Raw genomic sequence first — 22,441 nt, forward strand, 5'->3', positions numbered from 1 at the left:
AAAATGCAAAAAAAAAAAAAAAAAAAGAATCATAACATCAATCAATGACCAAAGGCACATATTTTATCATTAATGAACTACACAGTTAAAAATCCATAAGTTTGAGCCTGGCCTGTGGTGGTGCAGTGCCTACAGTGTTGACCCAGAGTGCTGAGGTGGTGGGTTCGGAACCCTGGGCTTGCCCAGTCAAGACACATATGATAAGCAATTAATAAACAACTAAAGTGAAGCAAGTATGAGTTGATACTTCTTGCCCACCCCTTCTGTAAAATCAATAAATAAAAAATCTTTTATTTAAAAAAAGAAGAAATCTATAAGTTTGCAAGCCAGTAATTAATGATAATAGTGTTGAATCAAGCAGGTCTATTCTTGTGGTATGAGGAAATGATTCAGACATGAATCAGAAGCATATGGAGTCTTTCTTTAATCATGCCTTTTTTGTCATTTATTCTTCACAACACCCCAGGGTCTATGATCTCATATTAATGACATTAAACTTGAACAGCTCAAAACTGTCTAGTAATATTTATCTTTGATTACAATTAATAACAGACCCAAGCCAGATACCAGAATAAAATGGGAACAGGGGGCAAGTGGTTTGGTCTACTTTAGTTCACTTATGCCAATTAAGTAAAAGAAAAATTAATTTGGCTGACATACTGAATCATCCCATTTATATAATGGGCAGAAGCTATTAAAACTAACATATTGTAGAGTCCAGATACCAATTACCCTTGTAGAGATAGTAACTGCAAGGGGCCATGGCGGGTTTTCTGAGGTGCTAGTTATGTGCTGTTTCTTGATGTGAGTGCTGGTTATACAGGAGTGTCCTAAAAATTCCTTGCACTGTATACTTAATGTGCACATTTCGGTATGTATGTTATACTTCAATAAAATTTGCAGGGAATAAACTATATGAAAGCAGAAGGACAACAAAAAGAAAACACATACATATCATTAAATACTTGTCAAAGTCTATACAATGTACAAGACAAAGAGTGAACCTAATATAGACTATGGACTTAGTTAATAACAATGTATTGATATTGGCACATCAATTGGAACAAATATACCACACTAATGTAAGATGTTAATAATAGGAGGAAATAGGAGGGAAGAGGGTATATGGAAACTACTTTCTGCTCAATTTTTCTCTAATCTATAACTTCCCTCCCCAAATTTAAGTTCATTAATTAAAAAAAAACCTGACCAGGTGGCATTTCAGTGGATAGAGCATCTGACTGGCATGCAGAAGACCCAGGTTCGAAATCCCAAGGTCACCGGCTTGAGCGGAGGCTCACCAGCCTGAGTGGGGTCACTGGCTTGAGCATGGGATTATACACATGACCCCATGGTCGCTGGCTTGAGCCCAAAGGTCTCTGGCTTGAGCAAGGGGTCACTCACTCTGCTGCAGCCCCCCTCCCTCCAGTCAAGGCACAAATGAGAAAGCAATCATTGAACAACTAAGGAGACTAAGGAGCTACAACAAAGAATTGATGCTTCTCATTTCTCTCCATTCCTGTCTGTCTGTCCCCATCTGTCCCTCTCTCTGTCTGTTATAAAAACAAACAAACCAACAACAACAACAACAAAACCCCGGGAAACTCTGCCTGGTTGCTATCTCACACCGTAAAGCCTACATAAGTGCTGCAAAATGTACTGACTCAAGTATGATTTCCCTGAATCTTTGTAGGATAAAATGCCACATGTGAATCAGAGATCATTTCTTAAATTCAATACAAGGCCACACATGTTTCATTGCCAAATATCCATATGAATGATAAATACCTTTTAAGCATTAAATATCATCTATAATATATAATAGCTATAATATATAATGGCTGTCATATAATGCTCACCTAAAGAAGCTGGGAAACTTGGTATACTAAGGTGAATCCCTCCCCAATTGCATTTTGGGGCAAAAGAGTCTGACTTCTACTGTCAGTCAAAAGTCACTCTAGCCTGACCTGTGGTGGCACAGTGGATAAAGCGTCGACCTGGAAATACTGAGGTCGCCTGTTCGAAACCTTGGGCTTGCCTGGTCAAGGCACATATGGGAGTTGATGCTTCCAGCTCCTCCCCCCTTCTCTCTCTCTGTCTCTCTCTCCTCTTTCTCCCTCTCTGTCTCTTTCTCTCCCTCTCTTTCTCCTCTCTAAAAATGAATAAAAATAAAAAAAAGTCACTCTAGCCTGACCAGGCAGTGGCACAGTGGATAAAGCGTTGTCCTAGGACACAGAGGACCCCAGTTCCAAACACCGAGGCCACCAGCTTGAGTGAGGGCTCATCCAGCTTAGCCTGGGCTCACCAGCATGAGTTCAAGGTCTCTGGCTTGAGCGTGGGATCCTAAACATGACACCAAAGTCATTGGCTTGAAGCCCAAGGTTGCTGGCTTGAGCAAGGGGTCACTGACTCGGCTGGAACCCCCCAGTCAAGGCACATTTGAGAAAGCAATCAATGAACAATTAAGGTGCCACAATGAAGAATTGATGCTTCTCATGTCTGTCCCTGTCTAGCTGTCTGTCTCTCTCTCTCACACACACACAAAAAAGGTCACTCTAAAACAAGCATAGTTGGCCACCAACAGGCTACAAACTCCCTGGTATAAGTTCCAATACAGTTTAGCTTGGGAGGCCTAGCTGTGTGAACTAAGCAAAGCCACTTTACATCTCAGGGTCACCTTCCTCTCTGAGGGAATAAATGTATTATACTACCTCAGAGAGCAGTCTAAGCATCAGTGAAATACTGTTTTATTGCCTAGTTGGAGAGCAATTAATGGCAGTGATTGGAAGCATAAAAGATTACCTATGAACATTAAATAAACTGCTCAAACATATCTGGAGTGCTTCCCCAGAGTTACATGAACAGGAGGACACTTAACTATAGATAAGCATATAAATGAAATCAACAAACCTTCCCTATGAGGGGATGAAAAGAAACCAGATTTGCCCTTCCTGAAGGCCAAAAATCCCTTCGCTTCATTGTGACAGGATTTGGGGTGTTTTCTTACTATTTCATATGTGGCCCCTGTGCTTACAGAATGAAACCTCTGCTATCAAGAGCTGAATATAGCCTGCCCTGTGGTGGTGCAGTGGATAAAGCATAGACCTGTAATGCTGAGGTCGCTGGTTCAGAACCCTGGACCTGCATAGTCAAGGCACACATGACAAGTAACAGCAGAGAGGTAATCCTTCCTGCTCCCCCACCCATTTTTCTCTCTTTCTTTGTCTCCTCTCTCTAAGAAATCAGTAAATAAAATCTTGGGGGGAAAAAAGAGCTGAATACCAATGTACAGCAAGTCACGCATTCACATTTTCCTCATCACTGCACAGGAAACTGTTTAGCAGCATTGGAAAGCGATCTCTCCCAATTTCAAATGAATTAATGAAGGCATTTAGTCAAGGGAGTAGTTGGTCATGTTGAATTCACATGGGATTTAGAACACTCTATAATGACAACTTGCTAAATCTGGAGGAGAGTATGAGACAACATACACAAAATGGGCTATTCAAGAGAGGCACCTGGAAATTCTGCATGGGATCCAGTGTGCATTACCCAGCAGCAAGTGTGGTGTTTTCAATATTAGGTGAGTGCATAAAGTCTGTTCACCAGGGCAAAGGAAAATAATACCTTGCTCTTCTGAAATGCCTGATTTTAATCCCTTAAACTAATCTAAATGCTTGATTCCAATCCCTCAATTTAGTCAGAGATCCACTGCATAAAATAGAATCAATTCTCCTTACCACTTCACTAAGAGCATGTTTTGAACACCTATCATATGCAAACACTGTACCATATGCTTCCATATGTAATCTCTGTTAATATTTACAACAATCTTCTGAGGTAGGTATTATTATCCTCATTTTACAGATGAGAAAACTGAGACAGTAAGAGTGTTAGGATTTGAACACAAACCTGTATGATTCAAAGCCTGTACTTTTCCCACTAACTTCTCCTGGCTTTCCCAATAGAGAAAGGAAAGAAGTTCATGGTTGTTTGTCTGTTTGGTTTTTAGCAGGAATTCTTCAGAGAGATGATAACATCTAAGCATAGTACTACTACTAGTTTTGGAACAAGAAAAACAAAGTTGGCAGAAAAGGGGAAAAAAGTCTGAAATTGAAAAAATTGGTTTGAAAATAAAACATCAAGGTATGAATTGGGGCAGTTGAAGTGATACAAAAAAGGAGAAATAAAATGCCAGATATTTTCAAGAATCAGTTGTAAGTTCTGACATCCAAAAAAAAAAAAAAAAAAAAGCAGTTGTCACCATTTAATGACCCCTCTGTTGAGAGTACTGAGTCATGGCTTGGCTTCTAATCTCTGCTCCAGCAACAGCTTACCTTAAGATCTTGGATCAGATATCCATGAGTAAAAGAAGAATAGATAATAAAATGAATCTACCTCACAGAGATCTTTTATTATTATTTTTTATTGATTTGAGAGAGAGAGAGAGAGAAAGGAAGGGAAAGAAAGGGGGGAGGGAAGAAGAAAGAAGCATCATGTCAATGTTCCACTTGGTTGTTCCATTTAGTTGTGCACTCATTGACTGCTTCTCATATGTGCCCTGACTGGGGGTTGAACCAATGACCTCAGCGTGCAGAGATGATGGTCTATCCACTGAGCCATTTGGCCATGGCTCACAGACATGTTTTAAAGAACAAATAATATTAAAATAACAACAGCAATACTTTGAGATGTTATAAGAAAAGCTACTGCAGTTAATACAAGACTAACTCCATCAATGCAGAGGAATCATTCCTAAATGGAAAACAGAAAACCCCAGATAATCTTCTCAACTGATGTAGGGTTGGGGTCCTGAGGAGCTGTAGCTCCCTTCTAAGAATCAAGAAATAGCTCCTAAATTGCATAATTGAGAGTCAGAGAAATCCGAAGGGTGGTAACCAATCAAGACAGTGCCACAGTCACTCATTCATTCACCCATACATTCAACAAACATATATTGAGCACCTTCTTTGTAGTAGAACTGAATTGTTCCCGTTTCCTGTGGGTTCAAGAATAAAGCCGGACCAGCCCAGATACTATTCAGTGAGCCCTGTCCCAGACAGCCAACTCTAGTTTGGGGCGCAGTGCTCAATGCAGGAAGGGACCCTGGAAAGGGCAATCTAAATATCACCCTCGAGCTTCATACTATTATGAAGTCTACCTCCCAGCTAGATGTAGTTCTTCCATTCCCTCCGGAAGCCCCTAAGCACAGAAGTACAGAGTTGTGCGTACAAACACACACCCACACACACACAATGGTTCTGTACTGCTGTTAGATTAAACCTATTTAAGTATGTTCCTTTGTATAGTGTGAAATCTTCATATTTGTTTCTTCTTCTGCCTTTCATTAGACTGCAATAGACAGCTCCGCTCTCTAGGAAGAAACCTACTGTAAACCCATTTGTGGCTGGTCCTCCTGTGAGCTCCTACCAAGCTAGTAGAAAGCTTCCCAGTGACTCCATCTTAGTTGGAGTGCCTGCAGAGCCTAACACTGTACTTAGAGTGCCGCTGAGGGGGCTGGAAGGCAGCAGAGCAGTATCCAGTGGACATCAGGTATATTGAAGAAGGGTACTGTGTCCCCAAGGAACGGGAAAGCTTAAAAATACCTCAGATGCACATAAAAACATATACATATATGAAAAGTAAAAAAAGGAAGAGCACAATCATTTATTTATAATCTAGCACTGCATTACTACTGCCAAGACAGAAATGTAGTGGCATTTCTCCTCCACCCATCCCTCTGCCTTTGGTGGCTTCTGCTACCCCACTTCTCCCTCGCTCTCCAATGCAGGCTGCCTCGGAGACTCATTTTGACCTGATTTCAGTTCCATCTGGTCAAACAAGTTGGGAGGAGGGGAAAGAAGAAGAAACACATTAGGATTTGCTACTGGGACTAGATCTAGGTCCCTGGGTCCCAGTCAGCCTCCCCCACCCCAGGGTGATCCTGGGGCGAGGGGGGATTTGGAAAGCACGGCTCAAACCCTGAGACGGAAGCCAGAGCCGCCTGCAAACGTTTTCTGAGCATCTACAATTGGCCGGTCTCCGTGCATTTGCAGCTCACGTTGAGGGTCACTGGAAAGCTCCGCAGTGGTCTCTAGGATAGCTCCGCATTCCGATCAACCTGTGGGGCTATTCCTCCTTGCCTCAGCCCTCAATAGGAGTCCCTCTTACCCCTCTCCCTTCCCTTTCCTCCTCTAAGCTTCTTTCCTTCTTGACCTTGAGAGCCCCGAAAAGGGCTCCCTCCTATTACTGACAGTCTGGCAAAGAAAAAAAGAAAAAAAAAAGTGGGAAGCAGTTTCTCTTCAGCTGGGGCGGAGAGATCGAGGCAAAGTGACAGGGCGAGAGGCGGGAGGCCGAGAAAGTGCTGGAAACATCCCCCTGTCATCTCCTCATACTCCACAGCGGAGGAGCAAGTCCTCTTCACGTCCCACCGGGGAGAAGAGCCCAGCGCCGAGGTTGCGGAGGAGACGTTTTGGCCAGTCACCTTCCGTGGTTCTAACTCTGCAGAGAGAAAAGCCTGCAGAGGGCCTGGCCCTGAGCACCCAAAGGAGGCGGAGGGGGTTCCGGGCTATCGCAGGAGAGAGGAGGCACACTTTGCCGATTGTGCACATTTAGCTCACCAACAAAACAAAATAAAACATCCAGCTCTCCGCTGAGAGAAGGGGAAGAAGCAAGCTCTTGGTGACCTTTATTTGGGCCAAGACTGCTTTGTCTCAAGGATACAGACACACGCCCATGCTGCTAGGTTAATACCATCTGCGCTCCGCCCGCGACGAGGGATACCTTTCCCGCCCCTAAAAATTGTTCGTTTTAGTAGCCCATTCTCCCCCAGCCCTTTTCCTTCTTCCCCTTTGTTCTTCCCAAAGATAAATAAACTCTGCAGCTTGCTAAAACTCTTAGCTCCCAGGGAAAGAAGCCGACTTGCAGACCGGTTGCCCCGACTTCGGCTGTGCTGGGAGGAAGGCAGGGTTCCTGCCGGTGACAGGTGGTACGCGGGTCTCAGCCCCCCTACTGAACCACTTGGCGGTGGGGGGCGACCCTCCGGGCGACCCCTCCCCCCAACGGGCATTCAGCGGCTCCCGAACAGTTGCTCGAGGCATAGCCCACAAATGCAATCGCTGTTGGCCAGCTGCTTCTCCCGAGCTGCAAAGTTGTTGGGGAGACGGAAGGGTCCGGGTAGGGGTGGGGGTTAAGGGCATGGGACCTCGGGCTGGGAAAGAAAGAAGGGGAGAGGTGTTCGCTGTCCCCTGGGGGTGCGCTCCTCACCACCCGTTAGCTTCACTTACCATCTCATTGTAAGCATCCTTGCTGAGCCTTGGGGTCAACTTGATAGTCCCCATAAAAACAAAGAAGAGTCCCAGGGCCACCGAAAGGGCCACGACAGTTACGGTTCTGGGGGATGCCATGGAGTGACCGAGGAAGGTCCGAACTTCTCTGCTTTGCGCACCCTGTGAGTCTAGAGCACTGGCAGCGGAGACGGAGCAGGCGAGAGGGACGCTGCGGAGGCAGCAGGCAGCTAGAATGACAAAGGGAGAGGAGGGAGCTCGAGAGAGAAATTGAGAGATTGAGATTCTACCTCTCTCACTACAACAATCGCTGGGTCCTAATGCCCTACGCCGCCTCTTCTCTGGCCAAAAGCCCAGTCTCGAAGTTAAAAGAAGCTCTAAAAGGAGATGGAAAATTCAAGCCCTAAATGCGGAAAAGGTACTTTAGGCTCCGGGCTCAGTCCCTGAGCTGCCTCTACACTGAGGATTAGGGACTTCTTCATTTCTGCCACATCCCACTAGTTATATCTCTATAGTCCTCAAATGACCACTCTCTTTTTTCCAATCTCTCTCATTTTCTCCCTTTCCTGTCCCTCAGTCAAATCCGTACTGTTTTCTGCAGTGGATAGCGCTCAAGGATTAAACTGCAAAATTGTCAGGTTTGATTGCTGCCAAGGGAAGGCTTTCTCTTTATCATCCTCTAAAACCTTTCATGGCTTCAGTTGCCCAGAAATTGAATTCTGGTTTAACTCCGGAATTTTAAGCTGAGCATTAAAGACCCCCAGCCTATCTGCCAATAGCCCCCACTGCCAAGCGCCACCTTTCCCCTCCTATCTCCTCACGCCCCACAGAGCCTGACCTTTCCCACCTCCACCATATTCCCCTTTACCAGGGCTCTTCACTAACATTTCACATTTTCTTCCAGCTCCTCCATGAAGCCTTCCCTGATCCATTCCCAGTCGGATTTCATTTCTTCTTCTGATTTCCTGTAATAATAACCAAAATTTATCAACCATTTACTAAGTGCTAGATGCTGCCCTGGTATTAACGAAGTTATCCTTATATCAATACTGTGAGCTAGGAATGAGCTCTCATTTTATGTACGGAATATTGAAGGATAGGGAAGTTAAGTAAGTAACTTGCCCAAGCTAATAAGTAGGGAGCCAGAATTCAAACCCAGGCAGTCAGTTCCAGAGTCTGGATTCTTAAACATCGTTCTACTGCTTCTTGGTATAATATTTTACATCATTAGTATGGCACTTACCTGATGCTAATTAGCACTGTAATTACACACACACACACACACACACACACACACACTTTTTTGAATGGCAATGTTCATTAAGGAAGAGAGAACAGTCTGGACTCCAACTCAGAAGGCAAAATTTAAATCCTAGCTCTGCCATTAACTCTGTGAACTTGTATAAATCACTTAGCTGAGCCTCCATTTCCACATTTATAAAATATGGATGAAAATTCTGCCTCAAAGGTTTGCTGTAAGAATTCCATGTAAATCAATTGCCTAGTAAGTGTCTAACATAAGATTCCTTAATGGCTGTTGTTCTCTTTTTGCTTCTTCTGCCTTCAAAACCTACTCCACAATTAGTTTAGATTACAAGCATTTAAAAGGAAGGAACAACTTCTATATATCCCCCATAGCATCTATGAAGCAACACCTTTGTGCAACAGATCTTAATACATCTTTGTTGGGGAAAAATTGATGAATTTAAATGCAAATATTCCTGGGAGCGGTAACACATTAAGATTCAGTGATCATTTGCATATTATGGTGGAAGAATTTCAGACTCTTTTATGATTATAATGAAACCTATAAATTACTGAGTGCATACAAAGTGGATACAAATGAGTTAGACACTGTAGGAATACACAGATAAATGAGTCATCGACCCTGTTCCCAATGGGCTTGTGGTATAAGAGAGAATAGGCTTTATTAGGGAGGAGAGTATTTATACATACAAGAAAAACTGGAAAGAATAAACCAAAATGAAATGTTTGTCTTTATCATTTGTCTTCCAAATATCTTACATTGAATATAGCAGTAAAATGGGCACTTAGGGAAGCCCATTCATATAGTTAAGCAACTGATCGAAATGTATTGTATATATATATACTATTTTCTTTCTCAACTTACATGATAATGGGAATAATGCTATTTATTATCAAATGTATAAAATACTGAACAATAAATAAAAAATAATTTATAATCCCAACCTGGAGAGATAAACATTGTTAACATTTTGGTCAATATTTTAATTGACCTTTTTCTTAAGCACCTCTTTATGTACAAAATAGATGTGAATTAGTCTTTCAAAATCTGATCCTACTGTAGGTTTAGTTTTATATCCTGCTTGTTGGCATTTTTTTTGCATCATTAAACTGTCTTCAAAAGCACAATCTTTTTAAAATGATTGTATAATACTTCAGCATCATTTGAATGTACTTACTATAACTCGTTTAACTGTTGTTATTGCTAGATATTGATGCTGTTTTCATGACTGTTGCTTATGCAAGTGAAGATATGATGCATATCCTTGTATGTATATATATCTTTTTTCTGAATTCCTGAATTTTTTCCTTAGGATAAATTTTAGAGGTCAAATGGGTCCAAATTAACAACTTTTCATTTTATCTATATCTATGAAATATATAACATAATTAATATAACATAATATAATATAATATAATATAATGCTAACATTTACTTATTACTTAGAAGATGCCAGACACTATGCTCAGTGACTTGTATATATTGTGAGATTAGTACTGTTAATTCTCTCCATTTTATAAATGGGAAAATGGAGTAAGGAATGCCCTGAATCCAGATCAGGGCTGCCACCTTTTGGGGTATTCAACTTAATCCTATTGTTTATTAGTATACTGTAGCACCTTTAGTTCATTTGGGAGATATGAATGTTTATGCAGTAGCACAGTGGATAGAGCATTGGCTTAGGATGCTGAGGACCCAGGATCAAAAACCCCAGGTTGCTGGCTTCAGCATGAGTTCACCAGCTTGAGTGTGGGTTTGTTGGTTTGAGTGTGGGATCATAGACATGACCACATGGTCACTAGCTTGAACCCAAGGTCTCTGGCTTGAGCCCAAGGTTGCTAGCTTGAGCAAGGGGTCACTGGCTCTGATGAAGCCCCCCCCATCAAGGCACATATGAGAAAGCAATCAATGAACATCTGAAGTGACGCAACAAAGAATTGATGCTTCTCATCTCTCTCCCTTCTTGTCTGTCTCTCTCTCTTGCTCACTCGCTAAGAGAGAGTAAGAGAGAGAGAGAGAGAGAGAGAGAGAGAGAGAGAGATGAATGTTTAAAAGACTCAATGCATATTACTAATATGCTGTCCCGAAAGGAAATTTAACCTCCATCAGCAGTATAGAAGTGTGTGCCCTTCACCACATCAGATCTGCATGGAGAATTTAATTTTTCATCTTCACCAATTTCATTCATTTAAAAATTTCTATGTCATAAAATATTAATGTTAGAACATTTTTTCATATATTTATTAGTTGTATGTATCTCTTCTGTTTATGTTCCTTTCCCCTTTTATTTTGAGTATTGGTGTTTTTGATTGATTCCTAAGAGCTCTTTATATCATACTTACATAAGTCAAGTTTAAATATTTTTCCCAGTCTGTGTTTGCCAATAAATTTGACAGAGTCAACTTTAGCAATACCTTTATGATTTTCCCATTGCTTTTATGCTTAGAAAGTTTTTTCCCAATCTCAACATTAAACATTTGCCTATATTTTCTTAAAGCTGTTGTATGTATTTTTTTTAAATTTAACACTGATGACTAATTCAATACTCATTGGTTTGTGTTGCTTCTTTTTACTGTGTATCAGTTGCTTAGCTTTTTACTAGGTCAGTCTCAAGGCCTTGTTTTCTGTCCAATTGATTTCTTTGTTGATTCTTGTGACAACACTATAATGTTTTAGATATTATAATACATATATATATATTTATATCTTGTAAACCAGGTTTCCCATCATTATTATTATACTTTTTCAAAAATGATTTGCCATTCTCCCTTATTTATTTTTTAGGTGAAATTTAGAATCACTTTATCAAGGTAAAATAAGTTCAAATTTTGACTGGATTTAATTTAACATGTAATTAATTTTTAAGAGTTGATTTCTTATAAAATACAGCTTTCCCATTCAGAAATATGTTATTAATTTCCATTTATTCAAATCTTGGATGCAGAGAGATATACAAATATCCTTGGTTTTTTTTCTTTGTATAGCCTGTTTATTTTTTTAAATTAAAGTTATTCCTAAGAATTTTATGCTATTTTCCTTTCATCATAAATTTTTTTCTATTATATCTCTAACTGGTTGTTGCTGGCTTACAGGAAAATTATTGACTGGTATTCAGCCACTTCACTGAACTCTTTTCTGAACTCTCTTGTTAAATCTGTGAGTGTTTCAATTGATTCCTTTGGGTGTTCTCTGGATAGACAACTGAATCCGTTGCAAATAATGATGATTTTGTCTCCTTTCCAATAGTTCTACCACATTTCTTTTTCCACATCTTACTGTATTAGCTACAGGCCAACTTCTAACATTTGCCTGGCTTGGGGCAAGAGTACAAATGGAAGCCCACTTGCCACACTGTCATAGAACCATGAATTGGAACACAAAGAGAAACTAGAAAGCCAATGCTTGTTACTACTGAGAAACAATCATTGTTATGGAAGAATCTATTGCTATTGAGAGAGGAAGAACTTGACAAATCAATTTGTCTTTTTTCTTACTAGGCACTTCTGTTTAAATTTCCCCCTGCACATCAAAGCAGTGCTTGACATTGGCAGCAGCATAATTCACAAACCTTCATGGTATCTGTATGAATTTGCCTCTTGTTTTAAGTACATAGGGCAAGAGATATAAAGTGTCCTCCTTATGGTTGAATGATGTTAATCATGAGAGCAGAGGTTTAGGATTATGTGTTGTGTACTGGATCCTGAGTGACATGAGTGCACGTCTTCTTTTTTTTTTTTATGTTTTCTTTTTATTTTATTTATTTATTTAGTTAGTTAGTTAGTTATTTTTCAGAGACAGAGAGAGAGAGTCAGAGAGAAGGATAGACAGGGACAGACAGACAGGAACGGAGAGAGATGAGAAGCATCAATCATCAGTTTTTCGTTGCGACACCTTAGTTGTTCAGTGATTGCTTTCTCATATGTACCTTGACTGTAGGCCTTCAGCAGACCGAGTAACCCCTTGCTCAAGCTAGCGAACTTGGGTCCAAGTTGGTGAGCTTTGCTCAAACCAGATGAGCCTGCACTCAAACTGGCAACCTCTGGGTCTCGAACCTGGGTCTTCTGCATCCCAGTCCGACGCTCTATCCACTGTGACACTGCCTGTTCAGGCATGTCTTCTTTAATAAACTTATTTTTGTATAGTTGGAATTTGAGGGATCCTTTAAAGCATGGGTCCCAGAGCAGAAAGCCCTTCTTGCCTAGGTGTTAACAATACAATTGGTGTCTGACTGGTAGTAGTATAGTGGATAGAGTGTCAACCTAGGATGCTGAGGTTCCAGGTTTAAAACCCTGAGGTTGCCAGCATGAGCGTGGGCTCAACCCACTTGAGCATAGGTTCACCAACTTGAATGTGAGATTATTGGCTTGAGTGGGATCATGTTGATGATCCCATGGTCACTGGCTTGAGCTCAAAGGTTACTGGCTTAAAGCCCAAGGTCATTAGCTTGATCAAGGGGTCACTGGCTTGGCTGGAGCCCCCCCCTACATCAAGGCATGTATGAGAAGCAATCAATGAACAACTATGGCCCTGGCCAGTTGGCTCAGTGGTAGAGCGTCGGCCTAGCATGTGAAAGTCCTGGGTTCGATTTCCAGCCAGGGCACACAGGAGAAGTACCCATCTGCTTCTCCACCCTTTCCCCTCTCCTTTCTCTCTCTCTCTCTCTTCCTCTCCTTCAGCAAAGGTTCCATTGGAACAAAGTTGGCCCAGACACTGAGAATGGCTCCATGGCCTCTGCCTCAGGCACTAGAATGGCTCTGGTTGCAATGGAGCAACGTCCCAGATGGGCAGAACATCACCCCCTGGTGGGCGTGCAGGGTGGATCCCGGTCGGGCACATGTAGGAATCTGTCTCTCTGCCTTCCTGCTTCTCACTTCAGAAAATACAAAAAAAAAAAAAAAAAGTTAAAAAGAAAAAAAAAATAAAAAAAATAAAAAATGAACAATTATGGTGCCACAACTATGAGTTGATGCTTCTCATCTCTCTTCCTCTCCTTTCCTCTGTATGTCTCTCTGTCTTTCTAAAAAAAACAAAAACAAACAAAAAAATGGTTGCTCAGAACACTACTAAGCACTTTTAAATGGCAGCAGTATAGTTTTGTCTTTGACTCTAGTAAAAGGGCAATTTCATCCAAAAGAGTTCCCTTCAGCAAGTGAGGTAAGTTACCTGCTGACTCTCTCCTTCACCTGTCTTTCTTTATACCTGCTCCTGTCACTCCTTATTTTCTGAGATTCCTCCATCCAACCCAGTTCTTCCTCCTACTCATCTCAAGAGCTCAAGATTCTACTAGGGAAAAGGGGAATCCTTGTGCTTCTGGACCTTAGGGTTCACCCCTGGATCCTGCAGCTCCTGCATCCAACCTGTCACTGAGTGGTGTGTGCATGTGTGAGGGCGGTGAGGGGTGCTGTGGATGCTTGTGATATTGATGCTTTTGTTTGTAGCCACCAGGCTCAGACCACATGCTGGGACCATCCCAAGATGACAGAGTTATACCAAACCCTGGGTAAGAATGCGAGGTTTCCATAGAGGGTGGGGATTCAGCTGCCTTTGTTCTATAAGAACAGAAGGGACTCCCATTTGATAAGCAGGTGGGCATGAAAGTGAGTGCCTTGTTTTTCCTCCAGCTGCCTCCTCTCAGTTTCCATCTGAACCTCCCTCACCTGGAGGCTCTACATTCCCCCTGGACCATTCTATTATCACATTAGGGGATTATGCTTATAGATATGAACCAGATCTGCTTTGAAAGACACTGTCCAGGAAGTAGTGAATGTGACTCTCATGTGTCTTATATTTGGCTACTACCAGATTCACCATGAGATTGCAAGTTTTATCTTTATTTGGCTCTGGAGGTAAGATAGAATACTAGATTTTTAAACTTGACTTGAAACTGAACTGAGATCTAATACTTAGTCTTTACAAAGAAGTGGCCCTCTTTGATATCTCTTAGGGCTTGAGAAATTCTGTCTCGATACATCTCTTTCCTTACATCCTTCCTACCACTTGGGTGTTTGAAGGTTTTTGCTTCAACTTTAAAGGTCTCTGAGTGGTTTATGCATCAGGGGTCACAAACTCACATGCCTACAGAGGGTGAAGAGTTAACATAAGACATTAGGCAACAGACATTAAGGGTTATTTTTTGTATTGTGACCTCTAAATACTCTAGAAATTTAATAGCTGATGAAGCCACCAGGTACAGTGAAGACCATCTTTCATTCTTCAACATTTCTCAAAATGTGGTCTGAAAACCCAAAGTGATCTATTATTTCCTCAGGGTCCTTTGTAGGCTGATCTCTTAGAATATAAATGTTACTTTGTTTTTGGTTTGCTTTTACTTGGTGTCTTATCCAAAGAAGCATCATTTCCCCCATCTGTTATGGGAGGTTTGCAAGATAGAGTCATTTGCTTTATCATAGTGGTCCTTATTGATCTCGAGATCCAGAGCAGAGTGGGTACACTACTCACATCTTCTTTAAGGTCAGAGCCTCATGACTTGCTCTGTTTGCTGAAAAGGGATGCCTTAATTTTATTACTAGCCACCATCTAGTGAGCGATCACTCTGTGCTAGGCATTGTACAATTTTATTGCATCGAATACACCAGCCTATTCAATCCTTAAGACAGCCCTATTAAATAAGTCCAATAGGTTCTATTATTTTGCCAATTTTTACAGATGGGAAAATTGAGGATCTGAGAGGAAAAGTCATTTGCCCAAGGTCATCTCACAAGTGACAGAGCCAGAAATGTAGTCTGCACAACAGCAGAGCCTTTTTGACAATTATTGATTTTTAACCTTGTCTGATGTCAGAATCACCTGCAAATTTGTTTTTTTTGTTTTGTTTTGTTTTTATATTTATTTATTCATTTTTTAGAGAGGAGAGAGAGTTAGAATAAGAGAGAGACAGAGACAGAGAGAGAGAGAGAGAGAGAGAGAGAGAGAGAGAAGAGAGAGACAGGGGGGAGGAGCTGGAAGCATCAACTCCCATATATGCCTTGACCAGGCAAGCCCAGGGTTTTGAACCAGTGACCTCAGTGTTCCAGGTCAATGCTTTATCCACTGCGCCACCACAGGTCAGGCTGCAAATTTGTTTTTAAGGCACATAAGCAGGACCCATCTGCAGAGATTCTGATTTAATTGTTCTGGGAGGGGTGTCCCCAGTCCTTGTATTTTTAAAAAGCTTTCCAATTGCTTCTAATCTGCAGCCACACTAATAAACACTGCACTCTGTTGCCTCAAAATTCAGTGACCTCAGCTGTATTTCACGGAAATACTAGGCACATGGTGGGAAATGAGTGTAAAGTGAAAAGAGAAACAAGGTTACGGCGGGATGAGTGTTAAATTCAACTTATGCCTCTCTGTCTACTGAAGGCAACACATGTTCTTTAAAAGGTAGGTGTGAACAGCAAGCTCTGAGAAGAGTTTGCACAGTAATGGCCCTTTCCTCAGCTTCACAAGTAGTGTTAATCGAGACCCTACATGGCATCAGACTGAATGTGTCAGTTATATCATAATCCCAACTGACAAGTAGCGACTCAGCGAATACTGCTCTTCAACTTAAACTCTGAGCTGCTTCCAAAAGAAAACCAAGAACATACAATACATGCATCAGCTTTTTGTAGCTGTCAGGACTAATTTGGAATCTGAACCTAACCCAGATATGTCCAGCTCTTTCTAGATATATTATGTTCTGTGAGCACCATCTATGTGCTGTGTTCTCTCCCACAGCGGAGTCTCTAGCCAGTTGTCAAGTCTTCCTGGGGAGGCGAAGGCAGCGACTGAAACCTGCACATCAGAACTTCCCCATGATCCCTGAGCACTGAGCCATGAGGAGAGAGCAAGCCCACTGTCCTTCATTGTAACTGTAGCCTCTTTTCCCTTGACTGGAGGCTATGGAGTACAGAGTGAATGTTCTCTATTCCAGCAACATCAGCATCACCTGGGAACTCATTAGAAATGCACATTTTAAGCCCTGGCCGGTTGGCTCAGCGGTAGAGTGTCGGCCTGGCGTGCAGAAGTTCCGGGTTCGATTCCCGGCCAGGGTACATAGGAGAAGCGCCCATTTGCTTCTGCTCCCCCCCCCTCCTTCCTCTCTGTCTCTCTCTTCCCCTCCCGCAGCCAAGGCTCCATTGGAGCAAAGATGGCCCGGGCGCTGGGGATGGCTCCTTGGCCTCTGCCCCAGGCGCTAGAGTGGCTCTGGTCGCGACAGAGCGAAGCCCCGGAGGGGCAGAGCATCGCCCCCTGGTGGGCAGAGCGTCGGCCCTGGTGGGTGTGCAGGGTGGATCCCGGTCGGGGTGCATGCGGGAGTCTGTCTGACTGTCTCTCCCCGTTTCCAGCTTCAGAAAAATACAAAAAAAAAAAAAAGAAATGCACATTTTAGGCCCTACCCTAGACCCATTGAATCAGAAACTCTGGGGATGGAACCCAATAATCTATTTTAACAAGCCCTCTGGAACTTTGCTGCACACTAAAATTTGAGAACTTCTGTTTAAAAATTCAAAGAATAAAAATAGAGATGCAGGCAGGCATCAGACAGCTGAATTCGAGTTCTGGTTCCACCACTTACTATGTGACCTCGAACAAGCTACTGATCCCTTTCTAAGTCTCAGTTACCTCATCTGTAAAATACGGCTACCAATGTTCTCATTTGTAAAATAGGTACTTACATGGGATAATGCACATAGAGCACTGATGAGCACAGTCCAAGGCACAGAGTAAGGATTCAATAAAGGTTGAATCTGTATTATTAATATACGGGCTATTCTGAATAGTAACTTTCATTTCCAATGTCATTGAATTTCTTTGGAAAAGAGACTAATTATAAAGTCAGAAACCAAATAGTGTCTTAAACAACCCAATGGGTATGGAGCAGAAAGTATTTCATCTACCAGTTTCTTCATTCACATAATTGTTGAACATTAAGGGGAGGGCACCCTGAAAGCAATCTAGTTCTATCATCCATTCAAAGTAATAATGGCTCTTAAAAAATACAAGTGTGTAGCATCAGGAAAGAAAGTAGAGAGGAGCGGTTGAGGATGGTGACTTGGAGAGGATTGAAATTACAGCCTCTTGGTAGAAGTGGTACCCTTAATGCTGAGTCTAGGCACGAAGCCAAAGTTCCTGTATTGATGGCATTGATGGCATTGCGGTGCAGAGCAGGAAATGGGTTCGTTTTCCCCCTGTTATTTCTCTACATCTAGCTCTGAGGAATGAGCAGCCACTGTTGGAATGCTATTGACATTGATTGCAAATTTTAACACTATAAATAGGAAAGGTTAAGGACCTTATTAAGTGAGAAAATGAACATCAGCACCAGCCATGTAAACCTGAGGAAGTAAATATCTGTTACCCTAGAAATCAGAACATAAAGGTAGATAGGTAGTTTGGTTATAGTTTTCAGGGTAATTTCTTCTATGTACAATATATGTTAACTCATTCTCCACGTGCCCACTGGACTTTCACTCCAGGTCCCACTATCATCTCCCCTTCCAGGAAGACCTCCTTTCTGACTTTCCTATTTTTAAGTGCCCGTGCCATTCTCCTAAGTACTATTGTCCAAATTCTTGATGTTTATCATGACCTGAAGGGCCCCAAAAGTAATATGCATCTCCAAACCTAAGAGATACAGTTTAGAAAATATTAGACACATAAATCAGGAAATGATAGATGCTTTAATTGAAAAAAAAATTTTTAAAGCTCACAGTGGGTGAAATTAGCCTTCTGTAACTCTTCAGCGAAGTGACTTCTTGTAAATATAATTTGTATATATGCTGCAGATGAAATTAAGATGCTTTCCAGTATCTCACCTGGGAGCTACCAACCTAGAATGTAATTCATGTTAGATGAGCTGTTACCTTGGCAACTGTAACATGTAATGAGCATAGGAGGCAGGTAATATTGTAATGACAGAAGATTCTGGTAACTAGTTAGAAATGGTGGAAAAAAGAACATGGTTTTTTGAGAGTCAAGGTTTATCCAGTACTGTTCAAGTAACAGGAACACTGGTCTGATAGATGTGTTACAAATAACACAGTCGAAGAGCCCTCAAAACCACTGCACTCCATATGTTCAAATTTCAAGTGACCTTCTGATTGCTAGTTGGCTATCTCAGGTACGTTAATAGCTGGAAGGTATAACCTCAGATAAGAGATGAAAATGTTTCAGTCGCTAGGAACTGTATTCTTCACTGGTATTTGGCTTATAAGCCAGTCTCCTATAAATCCTCTTACAGTAAATTAGTTCCTAAGAGTCTAAATCATTTCCATGGGAAATGATAAAATCTAGTTCTCAGTTGCATAGTCTGGACTATGGGGCTTTCACCAAGTTTTATCAGTTCACATTTTTTCCTGACATTTTACTTTGGTTTTTTTTTTGTTTGTTTGTTTGTTTGGATTTTGAAAGAGACAGAGAGTCAGAGAGAGGGACAGATAGGGACAGACAGAAAGGGAGAGAGATGAGAAGCATTAATTCCTCGTTGCAGCACCTTAGTTGTTCAATGATTGCTTTCTCATATGTGCCTTAACGGGGGGGGGGGAGTGACCCCTTGCTCAAGCCAGCAACCTTTGGGCTCAAACCAGTGACTTTGGGCTCAAGCCAGCGACCATGGGGTCATGTCTATGATCCCATACTCAAGCCAGTGACACCCCCCCCCCCCCGCTCAAGCTGGTGAGCCCACGCTTAAGCCAGAAACCTCAGGGTTTTGAACCTGGGTCCACTGCATCTCAGTCCAATGCTCTATCCACTGTGTCACCACCTGGTCAGGCTACTTTGTTCTTATTATCAGTGTAATGCCTGTTCATTGTAGACAAATTAGAAAGCATAGAAATGGAAAAGAAGCAACAAATGACTCACTCCAAGCTCACTATCGAGAGTAAACAGAATATAGACTAAACAGTTGGCATACTGCCTTTTAAGGCGTTTTTAACATACAAATTTCAGATCATACTGAATGTACAATTATTTATTTTTTCATATAAGGTTGCTGTCTTCACATATTGTCATGTCATTAAAACTATTTAATTTCCCTGGCCGGTTGGCTCAGTGGTAGAGCGTCGGTCTGGCGTGCAGAAGTCCCGGGTTCGATTCCCGGCCAGGGCACACAGGAGAAGTGCCCGTCTGCTTCTCCACCCCCCCCCCTCCTTCCTCTCTGTCTCTCTCTTCCCCTCCCGCAGTGAGGCTCCATTGGAGCAAAGATGGCCCGGGCGCTGGGGATGGCTCCTTGGCCTCTGCCCCAGGCGCTAGAGTGGATCTGGTCGCAACAGAGCGACGCCCTGGAAGGGCAGAGCATCGCCCCGCTGATGGGCAGAGCGTCGCCCCCTGGTGGGCGTGCCGGGTGGATCCTGGTCGGGAGCATGTGGGAGTCTGTCTGACTTTCTCTCTCCGTTTCCAGCTTCAGAAAAATACAAAAAAACAAACAAACAAAAAAACAAACAAACAAACAACCTATTTAATTTATATTTTTACAAACTTTCAAAGACATGATTTTAAGCTATATTTTTCAAGGAGAAAGAGGAAGAGAGACAGGAAGGGAGAAAGATGAGAAATATTAACTTGTAGTTGCAGTACTTTATAGTTGTTTATTGATTGCTTCTCATGTGTGCCTTGACTGAGAGGCTCCAGCCAAGCCAATGACCCCTTGCTCAAGCTAGTGACCTTTGGGCTCAGGTCACTGACCATGGGGTCATGCCTGTTATCTCACGCTCAAGCTGGTCACCCTGCACTCAAACTGATGAGCCCATGTTCAAGCCGGCAATCTTTGGGTTTCAAATCTGGGTCCTCAGCGTCCCATGTTGATGCTCTATTCACTGTGCCACCATGGGTCAGGCTTAAGTTAAACTTTTTTTTTTTAAAGCAAGAGTTTTATTTTTTTTTATTTTTTTTAAGATTTTTATTTATTTATTTATTCATGAGAGAGAGAGAGAGAGAGAGAGAGAGAGAGAGAGAGAGAGAGAAGGGAGGAGGAGCAGGAAGCATCAACTCCCCATATGTGCCTTGACCAGGCAAGCCCAGGGTTTTGAACCGGCAACCTCAGCGTTTCCAGGTTGATGCTTTATCCACTGCACCACCACAGGTCAGGCCTTAAGTTAAATTTTTATTGAAATGTAACATACATACAGAAAAGTTTACATATCCAAAGAGTATAACTCAATAAATTTTCTCAAAGTGAACATACCTCTATAACCAGCACCCAGATAAAGAAATCAAATTTTATCAGCTCTCTGAAGCCCCCTAATGCCCTCTGCCAGCCACCCCCCAACATCATAAAGGCAATGACACCATGACTTCTAATACTATACCATGAATGTAATTTTTAGTGGTTTTATAATAGTCTATGGATAGACCCTATTTTATGTAACCAGTCCCCATTTTTTTTAATGTTTGACCTTGAAGACGCTTTTTATTTTCAACCATCAAAACCTTTGGGCATATATCTTTGTCCACATCTCTACTTCCTTAGAATAGATTCCTAGAGATGGAATTTCTGGGACAAATAATATGAAATTTTTAAAGGTGCTTCATTCTAATTGCTTTCCAGGAAGGCTATATCAATTTGCAATCCCGCCAGCTATGTGTGAGACTGTCTCACTGTCCATATACTTTGAGGAATATTAGTGCTTTTTTAAAATCTTCACTAGTTTGATAGGTAAAATAATATTATCTACTTGATATCATTTGCATATTCTCTCCTTAACAGTAAGGTAGAACAAAGCACTATTATACCTTTTCTTTCCTTCCTTCCTTCCTTCCTTCCTTCCTTCCTTCCTTCCTTCCTTCCTTCCTTCCTCCCTCCCTCCCTCCCTCCCTCCCTCTCTCCTTTCCTTTTTTTTCTTTCTCTCTCTCTCCTTTTGTTCTCCTTCCTTCCCTCCCTCCCTCCCTCCTTCCTTCCTTCTTGCTTTTTAATTTATATTTATTTTGAGAGTGAATGTATTAAAGCTGGGGACAGTGAAACAAAAGAAGGGCTTAGGCTAGAAGTGACAGGAGGGACCCTAGTGGCTCTGCTTTGGCCTCTAGAGACGTTATAGGAAAAGTGAGCCAAGGTGGGGCTGCTGTCAGCTCACTGGGAAGTCAGAGAGAAGGGGGCCCTGGGGGCCCGTGAGGGGGTCAGCCCAGGACAGGCTGCCACTGCCCACTGCTCCCCTGGTTGCAACTCCGGTGGGGAACCTTAGTGTTTAGAAGAAAAGAAAATCACTCAAAAAGGAGATTTGAGTGGGTGTTCCCCAAGAAAGGCACACCTACCTTATCTGATTTTTTCAGCTTTATTGATATAATTAACATAAAATTGTAATATATTTAAATTGTACATCACAGTGATTTGACAAACATGTATATTGTGAAAGGATTCCCCCATCTAGTTAATTAACACATCCATCACTTCACATATTTATTTTTAGTGAGAATATTTAAGTTCTACTTTCTTAGCAAATTTCAGTTATACAATGCAATGTTATCACCTATTATCACTAGATTTTATATTAGATCCTCAGACCTTACTCATCTTAGAGCTGAAAGTTCGCACTCTCTTACCACTGTCTCCTTATTTCTACCCTCAGTCCCCTGGCATCCCCTTTTTTCTTTTTTTTTGGTGAGAGAGAGACAGACAGACAGGGACAGATAGACAAGAAGGGAGAGAGGTGAGAAGGGAGAGTGATGAGAAGCATCAACTTGTGGTTGTGGCACTTTTAGTTGTTCATTGATTGCTTTGTCATATGTGCCTTGTGGGCTCCAGCCTAGCCAGTGACCCCTTGTTCAAGCCAGTGACCTTGGGCATCAAGCCAGAGGCCATGGGGTCATGTCTATGATCCCACACTCAGTCCAGCGACCCTGTACTCAAGCTGGTGAGTCCACACTCAAGCCAGCAACCTTGGGGTTTCTAACCTGGGTCCTCAGTGTCCCAGGC

The 22,441-nt window shown here is 42.0% G+C and overlaps 1 protein-coding gene across 3 annotated transcripts in view; it reads right to left on the bottom strand.

The window, feature by feature from the left end:
• The window catches only part of TMEM35A (transmembrane protein 35A), a 32,010-nt gene that overhangs the window by 5,403 nt on the left and 4,166 nt on the right, over positions 1–22,441 (bottom strand). For 2 of the 3 annotated variants that reach the window (XM_066357229.1, XM_066357230.1), the window contains 2 exons: positions 8,134–8,251; positions 7,287–7,516 (listed from right to left, as the gene is read on the bottom strand). In XM_066357229.1, the coding sequence (XP_066213326.1) occupies positions 7,287–7,516; positions 8,134–8,218 (315 nt within the window). In that variant the 5' untranslated portion in view covers positions 8,219–8,251. The remainder of the gene's footprint in view (positions 1–7,286; positions 7,517–8,133; positions 8,252–22,441) is intronic. The other variant, XM_066357226.1, reaches the window with a different exon arrangement.

Source organism: Saccopteryx leptura, chromosome X (assembly GCF_036850995.1).
Source record: "Saccopteryx leptura isolate mSacLep1 chromosome X, mSacLep1_pri_phased_curated, whole genome shotgun sequence".
Lineage (NCBI taxonomy): Eukaryota > Metazoa > Chordata > Mammalia > Chiroptera > Emballonuridae > Saccopteryx > Saccopteryx leptura.